General features: G+C 41.1%; 1 protein-coding gene across 1 annotated transcript; it reads right to left on the bottom strand.

Annotated features, from left to right (window-relative positions):
- Nucleotides 1-2,021: 2,021 nt before the first annotated feature.
- Nucleotides 2,022-10,024, bottom strand: LOC113953540 (small integral membrane protein 10-like protein 2A). The gene is made up of 2 exons (XM_027656784.1): nt 9,809-10,024; nt 2,022-8,340 (listed from the first exon to the last, which is right to left on the bottom strand). The coding sequence occupies exons 1-2, from the start codon at nt 9,992-9,994 to the stop codon at nt 8,320-8,322; spliced, it is 207 nt and encodes a 68-aa protein (XP_027512585.1). The 5' UTR covers nt 9,995-10,024; the 3' UTR covers nt 2,022-8,319.
- Between the last annotated feature and the right edge of the window lie 6 nt (nt 10,025-10,030).

Raw genomic sequence — 10,030 nt, 5'->3', positions numbered from 1 at the left:
CTTCCAGCTAAAGTGATTAAGGGCTTCAGCCACTAGCCCCAGAAAAAAGAAACAGAGCATCAAAAACATCCTGCTTGTCATTGCTGCTGGCTTTTTGTTCAGTGAGCAAGAGGTCTGTGTTGGTTTTGGTCCTTTGCCCTTGGGGACACTTTTAACAAAGCATAACACTTGAAAGAATTCCAAAATGTGTTTGTTTTTTTTTTCTTTTCTTTGAACTACAAGGTTAAAGATAAATAAAAGAGTATTTTGATATGTGTAAAAAATACTTGTGATAACAAATAGACAAAGCACTTCCTAACGCTCAAGACATACAACTTGCTTTTTATAAACACACCACAGTTCCTGATACCAATAATTTCTTTTTTAATGGAAAGTAAAGCACTCCATTCACTTTTAAACTATCATTTCCTTTAAGACACGTGAATTTCTTCAGCAGAATCTTCGGTATTTGTGTTTGGTTTGAGGTTTTGTTTAATTTTAAGCTGCTGTAATATCTGCCAGATAAAGCAAGAGCTGAGAAACACAATGAAGAGTTAAATACTCTGATAAATGAGAATTGCTGAAAGGTTCCTCTGGCAGTCAGATTTGCATGGAGGAAATTTGGGCTCCTGTACAGATGAGTTGCTCTTACAGAATTTTACAGTATGAGATGAACAAAGGGACTACCACAAAGTCATAGGCCACCAACTTGAATCTGACTTCAAAACATTTCAAATCCTAACAGGAAGAGATTTGGAGATGCACATGGGCACCGTGTCTGTTCCTGAGCTTGCAAAAGTATTCTGAGTTCCCTGACATTCCCCATGGCAGGAATCATGCCCATTTATATAAATCCATACAGAACTACTGATAAACCAGCTGCAAGTGATGACAACACGAGTCATTCAGGCTGTGTCACATCACTGCCACAGGAGGGTGGCTGGGACATTGTGGGCAGCCCTAGAGGTTACAATCTGCTGCTTCAGTATCTCCCACATCAATTCCAGAAGCGATGAGGAACCCACAGTGAAGTGCAGGGAGCACTGATAGCACTTTCTTAACCATGGAGGTCTAACCACATGCCAGAACTTTACAGATCTTATTAGATTATGACATTCATTTCTCTCCCTCCTCTTTTTTTTTGTTTAAATGCATGCTTTGAGGGACAGTGTGCTCTCAGCATTCGCCACTACGAAGAACAGTACACGTTAATTTTGTACTCAGGGTATCAGCCTTTTCTTCACGGTTGTCAATACTATTTCTTTTCAGAAAACAGCATATAATAACATACTCCCTCAAAATATATCACTTCTGGCATCAAGGGATTCCAAGATCAAACAGAAACTAAGTTAAGTCTTCTAAGTGTAGAATCTAAAGGTCACTTGATAGCAATTTTCAGAAAAGAGACCTCTGAACGGTGAGGGGTTTCTGTTTTGTTTTTTAATGCTCAACATTTAAGCAGAGGATATATGTTTATTCCACTCCTTTAATGTGAATATTTTATTCAGCAGAAACAAGAGCTCTGACATATCTGTTAATACTGAGGTGGTTCTAACCATGCAGAGAAGCATCCAGCAACAACATCCTGGATGATGCAGGAGAGTTTCTATGGCTGTTTTACATATTTAGCATGGTTTGCTTTCCCCCTCTAAAATGAAACTGCTGCAAGATTGGATCTAGTTAGTTAGGAAATACCTTGGAATTACATTGAAAGTAACTGTGTTAAGGTGTGTCACTAAAAAAAAAAATGTGTAAAAAGAATGACTACAAATGAATACTGGTGGCTAACATCATTAAGCTCACCTAGGGCTCAAATACCAAATTTCCAAGGCCAAGCATAAGGCATTGAGCCCTTTTATTCTCACTGAGGTTATTTTATTTTCTGTAAACACACATCTCCCAAATTGTATCTCTGAAAAAGCCCCTCACTGACTTTATATTGTCAGAAACACAGTCTCCCTAAGCACATCTGTACAATTTATACAGTGAAAAACTGGAACAAGAAGCACCAAAACTCTCTCTTGTTGAGCACAGACAAAAAATCATTTTAAAAAAAGATCTTTATTTCTGTTTTTAAATAGCTTGACAAAACCCATCCATTGGTACAGAGAGTTCAGCTGTAAACAGTTACAATACATGACCACTGGGTATTGATTTTGTACATGAACCTATTTGCAGTGACAGTCCATAAGACAAGTCAAACTGAAATGTGCTGTGCTAAGAAAAACCAACGCTGTAACTGCAAATACTGAAAAGACTGATGTGTAACTCCCTCCTGTGGTCTGAGTGAGCAGCAGCGCAGGCAGCAGCTTCTGGCAGCTCACACAGCACTCACTCCGTGGGACTCACAAGTCTGTAGTCACCTCTTCAGGGCAACAGGTTTCAAGTTTGCTATGGAAACTCCTCTCACAAGTTAAAAGTGTCACGATAAGCTTCTAAAATACATACAAAGTTGTAAACATCTTTCTCTGGAACAAACAAGAATGGTTTGTGCCAGCCTTCTCCACCTCCCACCTTGTGATAAAACAAAATAAAAAGGGCCAAAGAGCAAGGCCAGAGACCAAAATTGTTCTACAGGGATAACATCACAGTTTACAGAAACTAGTAAGTGTCAGCATTTAAAATGAGTATTAGTCACCAGCAGGTAGCAGAACCCATTTTCAAGAAAGTTCATGGAACACTCCAAGTTATGAATCAGGCACTAAGCATTAGATGTCCCTACTTTTAAGAACAAAAGCTTACATTACATCTAGCTATTCTGCTTGATAGTAGCTAAAACTGACTACAAAGAGAAAATTAAACACTGATACCTTCCCAAGTCTGAGTTTTGACCATTTTTGCCATCAGGTTTATACACATCTTTCATGAAGAGGGAAGAAAAGAAATGTGCAAAACAGACTACAAATATATTAAAAAATAAAGGGGATCTTTTCAAGGCAGGTTTTCTTTCTGGAAGTCCCTCTGGTCATTTTTAGAATGTTTTAGTTTTTAAATTTATTTCATCATTAACAATGAAATAACCATCTTGGTCTGAATCTTGTATCACCAATTCCAAAAAGACTAAGATAACTGACATTAATTCCAAAGTACACACCAACAGGATTTGCTTAGTGCAGGCTGGTAAAGGATAGCATTATTCCAGCACTTCTGTATTATTATAGTTTTCACACTGTCAGCAGCTTGATATCTATGACCTTGTATTTAAGTATGTGAATTGATCATAAATATCAGTATTTTCCTAGGCAACATTTCATTTATTTTAAAGTTCTATTGAATGCAGCTCTTCCTTGGGGATTAGAGGCTCTGTCGTCTGGAGAGGTTTTTTCCCCCATTTATTGACGATGCGTCACAGAAACAAGTGTCAGAAGACATTCTGTGCACTCAGAAAAAAAAATGGTTTTAAAATATTCACAGGAATGTAACCTTAATTTTTTGAGAAGTTACAGTTTAAGTTCTGACCTTAATATATTTCATAAGCCCCAAATTCAAGCTGCAATTCTCAGCTGACATAGGTACCACAAATTCAAATTAAATATCGGATTTTAATTAAAGCAGCTGTTTTGAAGGGGAAAAAAGCAGAAATATGTCATATTGGCTACCTGTTGCTCTGCCAGATACATCTCTTGTCATGCACCTTAATGACAGGCTATGTGCTCTTACATCTCTGCATGGTTTCTGTCAATTTGTTGTGCATAATTAATTACAGGGCAGTGTTTCTGAAGTGGAACAAAATATCAGCATGTGCTTAGGCTGAGAAATTATAGGGAGGGAAATATACATAAGACTAGACCATAAAACCAAAAGGAACAACTTGACAGAAAGATTATACATTAGGAGAGTGTGTACAGGCTTGCTTCTTCCAAAAATTACATGTGTATACCTGTAAGAAGGGACACAGAAGGAGAAAAGGAGAAAGGAAGCAAACTTTGGCGAAGTTTCAGAAAGTGCAGTCTTTACAGTCCTAAAAATAAAAAAAAAAAACCAAACAACCAAAAAATAAAAACCCAAAACAACAAAAGCAAACCCAACACTGAAAGAGCAAACAGCTAAAAAATGTCTACAGATAAAACTGTCTCCTGGTGCAGGGTGATGCACACACAGGATTGCACCAGCTCATATCACACTGAGAACACACCACCATCCCTAATGCAGTTTGCACTGAAATGTCAGAAAGGAAACAAGCATTTGCAGAAGCATTCCAGCATCTCACTGTGGTAAAACACTTTTTATCTACATGCAGAGCTCCGTGCACACACATTTAAAAGTATATTTTCTTTTCAAAGCAGTACACCATATAGTAAATTTTCACTCAAGTGTGACTACTAGGCAGTTCTCTAAATATTGAGTATTTTCTTACTTGATTTGTTTTCTAATGGCAGAAATAGACCTCTTTGCTATGTAATGCAGGAAGGACCTGGAGCACAAGTTGTTTAGTAGAACCCTGATATTTTGCTTAGAAATAACTCTTTCCAGAGCAAGATGAGAGGGAAATACAGAAATAGGAAGGCAACTCCCGGTTCAGTATAAAGGTCCCTTACCCCCACTAAGAATGTTATTTTTCTGTACTGTAACAATCATCCAGGACAGTCTCAGCCCTGACAGCACATTAGCTCAGAAAAGCTTTCCACATCTTACTGAAGCCATGAAGCTCCACACAGACTGGTTCTTAGCCCAGACACCTTCCATCTCTTGAGATGAGTTAATATCAGAACATCTGTAGGAAGAGAACAGTGGCCTCAACCACGTAGTGTTGGATGTATCTCTAGTTTCAAAGGATGGATGCCATCCCTCAGGTTCCCTGTTCTCCCTCCAGACAGGAAAAGCCATTTAAACATTGTCACCACCAGGCAGACAGTTCTGTTAGTGCAAGAACAGCGCTTTCACTCCATGGCCTCCCCCAGCTTAAAGTGCAGTATATTACATGAGATTTCAACATACCAAACTATCCTTTATTTGAATTTCAGAAGGAATGTTCAAGTTACCTTTTAGGTTTTAAGCAATAAAATCCAAGGCAAGGTACATAAACTATCTTAAAATGGATTCAATCCACTCGCTTAAGACGTATTCTTTATATCTTATGTTCAATATACATATAATACACAACAAAAATCCATCATTTCACTTAGCTGTATTGGAGTTAAAGTGATCCTGTAATAACTGATTAAAGGCCACACACTCAAAGAGGATTTTGCTTAAAATAGGACTGTATTAGCTGGACTGTGATGTGTAACCCAGTTCAACATTCTGAATTCCCCTCCTGCATAGGCTTGTCACCAATAAAGAGAAAACCCCTGGCAGCTGCTGTACACACATTTAAATTCTAATTTACTGGCCATGTCTCTCATATTTCATTTTTGCCCCCTTTAAAATCACCATGAAGAATAGGTGCATTAAAAACTGGATTAATGCTTTTATGCCTTTAGCTACTCCTCTTGCCTGTTAGCCTACAGTATCACCTACAAGTTCTTGCATATAACTGTGATTCCCAAAAAAAGTAGTTCCCAGTTGACACAGAGCAGAGAAGCTTCCAGGCCAAACCATTCAGCTGAACAAACAAAGTCTCAAGTAACAACTGCAGGTACAACTGTGCCAACTGATCCTTTGCACAGCAGGTTCAAGTACTCGAGGTTTGGGGCTGTGTTTATGCTCAGCTTAATAAGGCTCACCATACAGGCAAAGGGTATGTACCTCTGGAGCTGGTTAGAGAGATGAATCTGGAGTTGCACAACACTGTCTTTAGCAATCAAGGCAGCTTAAACAGGGCCCAGCCCCTCCCCACCTTCATTCCTCTGCCCTCAGCTCTGCCAAGGGAGGTTTTCTGGTCAAAATGTAGGTAGACAGCAACTTAACACCATAACTCAAGGAAGCCACAGACTTCTGGAGAAGTGTCTTTGTTTCTGGTGGTTTGGGATTTCAGATCCACATCACTTTGGGAATCATGTTAATCCCACCACAAAACCACGTGTTAACATGTTAATACCACTGCAAGGCTGATAAATTGCAGCAGTGGAGATGAGAGTGAATGGCTTGATGAAGTGGGAACTGTCGCTGTCAAAACAGTTACTTACAATATATGATCCAACATTATTTTAAGGTTTTCAGTCACTTCATGACAGGTCAAAAGTCTAGAAGTTAAACAATCATTAAAATACACACCAGGGAAAAAAGTGATTTTCTAAGTTAAAGTAAAATGGCTTTTCATATCTTCTAGCATCCAGAAGAAACAATCAGCCAATGGGGATAATAAAAACACAGCATATCATTTAACATAAAAAGTAATATATCTTACTTTCAGCACTCAAATGAGATTAAAAAATTCCAACATTTCTCCCTGTAACACTGATAAGCATCATCTCATCTCCACACAAGTGTGCTAACACCCCAGTAATCACCACATGGGAAATTCTACTGGCTTTCCAGGTAAATTCAGTTCAAATTAAACGCAGCATCACTTACTCCCTTTCCAAATGAAGCAAGACAGCCAGCAGAAAGGATTCCTGGTGTGGGAATCACTGGCATGGCTTTACTCCACATTAAGTCCTCACTTTTAACTCAGGAAGCTGAAAATGCATCTTAACTCCCACCCTATCAGTACCTCCCTCTGTAGGTGAGTCTTCAAAGCACATTAAGCCCACCTGCAGCGATCCCTTCTTGAGAATTTTGGACACTGAGTTCAAACTTTGGCCTGCTGCACAATGAGTTCCTCCATCAGGGTGCCAACAGGAGCCTATTCCTCAAAATTCTTATTCACAAGCAGCTCTATGGATTCCAACATTCTTGCCCCACACTTTGCCAAACCCCATTATCAGAAGCCTGTCCCAAAGCCAAAGTCAACAGGCCCAGAAATTATTACTGTGCAATCACTTTCTCAAGGAAATAAAACATTCTTTTAGAAAATTGTTTATAGTGTCTATTGTAGCACAATAAAGCTCATGAGATATTGTTAAATTAGAGCAGTACCACCCTTGGAAAGGAACACTGCTGAGAATTATGCTGTATTGAAGACCACCCTCCCAACATCTTTCCAGTTCAAAGTGTTTTAAGGACTGATGTATTAGTCACTGTTGGATTCAGAGCAAGAATTCAATTCTACAAGAAACAGTTTCACTGGAAATGGCTGTAAATAGTAGTAGCTAAAACACTGCACTAATACAAACCCTAAAGAAAACAAAGGATCTGTGCTAATCAAACTGAGTTCTAGTTTAGTGTTAACAACAGGCCTGCAAAGTCCCAAAGAGTCTGGAGATTATGAAGTTCTTTCCACACAGATGCAGATATTTCTTACAAAAAAGAAGTCCCTATTCTTCCAACAGCCAGTTTTACTAGCAATTACACAAGTATAACTTTCACTTTAGCTATCTACTTCTCACTAAAACCTGAACTGTGACCTTTTCTCGGTTATTTAGTTAAATTTCTGTTAATATTAAAAATAGTAGTTACTAAAATCCCAGTACTTTACCCTGACTACTGCACACCAGAGACCTGCTAGTGCAAAAGCTAGCACAGAAACAACCAGCTGTATGATGGGAAAATCATTAGCCACATATTGTATATTCAAAAGCATTTGCTCGTATCCAAGTGTTTGCTCTGAAGATACAGGGTTTAAGTAACAAAGAGAGAACCATGGTTTTTGGTTGTTTAGGAGTCCCATAGCACACGAGTCATTCAGGGAGGCAGCTGGAATACAACAGGGATCAGGAAGTCCACCAAGCTCCAAAGCTTTCAAAAATGCAAACTGCACTTCATTCTCTTTGCTGCTGCTCGTTTCTAATCCCAGAAACCGCAGGTTTTTATTACACTGCAAATGTCCCAGCCAGAATTGTGCAAAACATACAGAGTTGTCTCCTGGACAGCAGGAGCTGAAGTCTCCAGAAAGGCTACAAGCTTTCTCCAGCCAGCCCGTTACTGAAATACCATCAATGCAGTGAGAAACCAGATCAGGACTGTCTTTGCCAGAAGAAAAATGCAGATGAAATGAATCCTTCCAAGGAGCAGCTGCACTGGAGTTCATCCCTGCTGATTCACTGAAACTCAGAGGCATTTCCTTGCCAACAGAAGGCAGAGGTATAGTATTGAAGAGAGAACAATTCCTCGTGTTAAATAATTCTTGTAAACTGCTGCTCAGATATTGAGAACTGTCCAACACGGAATGCACGTGGGTCAGGTGAGCTGCTGCCTTGGGATGAGCTGGGCCATCATCACATACTGGGTTCTGGGTTAAATCTTCTTTCTTCATAGTCCTGGAGCGCACGAGCACAGCTCTGCTGCTTCACAACAGGCTGGACTGGAAGAGAAGTGTGACAGACAGCATACAGTGCAAGCAGCACACCAAGTCACCAGTCAGTGGATCTCAATATGGACCTAAAGAGAAAGAATGCAGCAAGTTATTACACTGATATCCCAGTTTCTTGGTGCCTCATATACAGACCAAAAAAAGAAAAATTAAAAATCTTTAAAGTAGAAAAAAAAATAATCCAGCTACAAAAAGTAACAGTTGTCCAAACAGACAAGTCTCCCTATAGGCTGCTTGAACACATCCAGAGGGCTAGGAAGCATACCCAAAAACCAGCTTTCTTCTGTAGTTTCAGTTTAATCTGCTGCAAACTCTCTTTTGGTGACAGATGTGAAAGTGAGTCAGCAAACGAGCAGCGAGAGATTCGCTGTGTAACAGCACCATTTCCCTTATCCAACAGAAACACGGGCTGGGACAGATTAGAAACTTAACATTGAGGGTAAATAGTAAAGTAATCCTCCTGTAAACACAAGTGCAAGCTGAAATCAGACCCACAACACTGGAAGTAACACTGGACCATGCACAGCTTCCCAAGGGAACTGGTCAGACTGGCTGCACCAGTGGGATCAGCTGTAGTGCAGTCAAGGGACAGGCTGATGTTGTTCCAAGAGAACTATTATGTGCCAACACTGATAACAAGCAAAGGCACGTTTTTTTCAGCTACCAAGGTTACTAAGCTGCAGGTACAACTCCTGGCCACGTGGCTAATTTTCAAGGTTCAGAGCTGTAGGACGAATCCCAAAAACAAAAATAAGAGATGTCACATTTTGGCCTCTTCCCATTTTAGCTTAACTTTTGCAAGTCACAAACTGCAACCAAACTTGTCTCTGAGCACTCGGCCACTGGCCAGATGTCAAAACTTTCATTACAGCTGTTTACGAGGAGAAAGTGCCCAAGCCTTGGCTAGAACAGATGTTTGTTGTGACAGTCCACCACTTGCTTCTGTTGCCAGCTAAGTCTAAAGTAAAGCTTTCATTTCATCATAAAAACAACGAAACTTAAACCTACAACAGGTCAAAGCTGGTTTAGGGAGTTCAACGTTTTGAAGAATCAGGGGAGATGCAAATTAAATATTAACTGGCTTTTTTTTATATAAAGACACTGGTATTTAAAACTCTCTCTTGCATTTTCCCTGCTGCAACTGTCCTGATTTAAAAAAAAAACAAAGCACCAAACCAAACAACAACCCAACAAACTGATAAGGAAATTGTTTTCTTTGCTCCTTTAAAATGTGCACATATTCACAATTTATTGCCTGTGTCTGAGTTAACTACGGCTCAGGCACACGAAAAAACTTGAGAGCGCGGAGAGCGAGCAGCACAGCGGGGCACTCGCACCTGGCCACGGGCAAGGGCGAGTCTCCTCCAGGGGCTGCATCCAAGCGACATTCCCGGGGGACACCGGGCAGGGCAACAGCCCCAGGGCGGGCACGGCGGGACCCGCCCTCCCCCCGCCGTCACCGGGGGAGCCGCAGCGGCCCCGGCCCGGCCGCGACCCCCGGACACCCCCCGGCCCGGCCCCGCCGCCCCCGCCCACCTGCAGCCGCACGTTGAGCATCATGGACGCGACGATGTAGAGGTAGGGGAAGTTGATGCGGAGCTTCCAGGCCAGGTCGAAGAAGATGAGGAGGGTCCTGGTGAGCCCCTTGCAGAAGACGCCGTAGGAGCGGGCGGCGGCCGACTGGGAGAGCCTGGCAGCGAGGGCGGACAGAGCCGCCGCCATAAACCCGCCCCGCCCGCCGGGCCCGCGCCCGGGCCC

Source organism: Corapipo altera, unplaced genomic scaffold, assembly GCF_003945725.1.
Source record: "Corapipo altera isolate COAL_440 unplaced genomic scaffold, ASM394572v1 104, whole genome shotgun sequence".
Lineage (NCBI taxonomy): Eukaryota > Metazoa > Chordata > Aves > Passeriformes > Pipridae > Corapipo > Corapipo altera.
The sequence above is the reverse complement of the archived record's forward strand: the minus strand, read 5'-3'. Positions and strand labels throughout refer to the sequence as shown.

Excerpts from the sequence above, each read along its gene's own strand:
- LOC113953540 (XM_027656784.1), bottom strand. The coding sequence starts at position 9,994 with ATGGCGGCGGCTCTGTCCGCCCTCGCTGCCAGGCTCTCCCAGTCGGCC. Across the intron at positions 8,341-9,808 it reads TGCTCAACGTGCGGCTGCAG|GTCCATATTGAGATCCACTG; the intron begins GTGGGCGGGGGC and ends CTTTCTCTTTAG.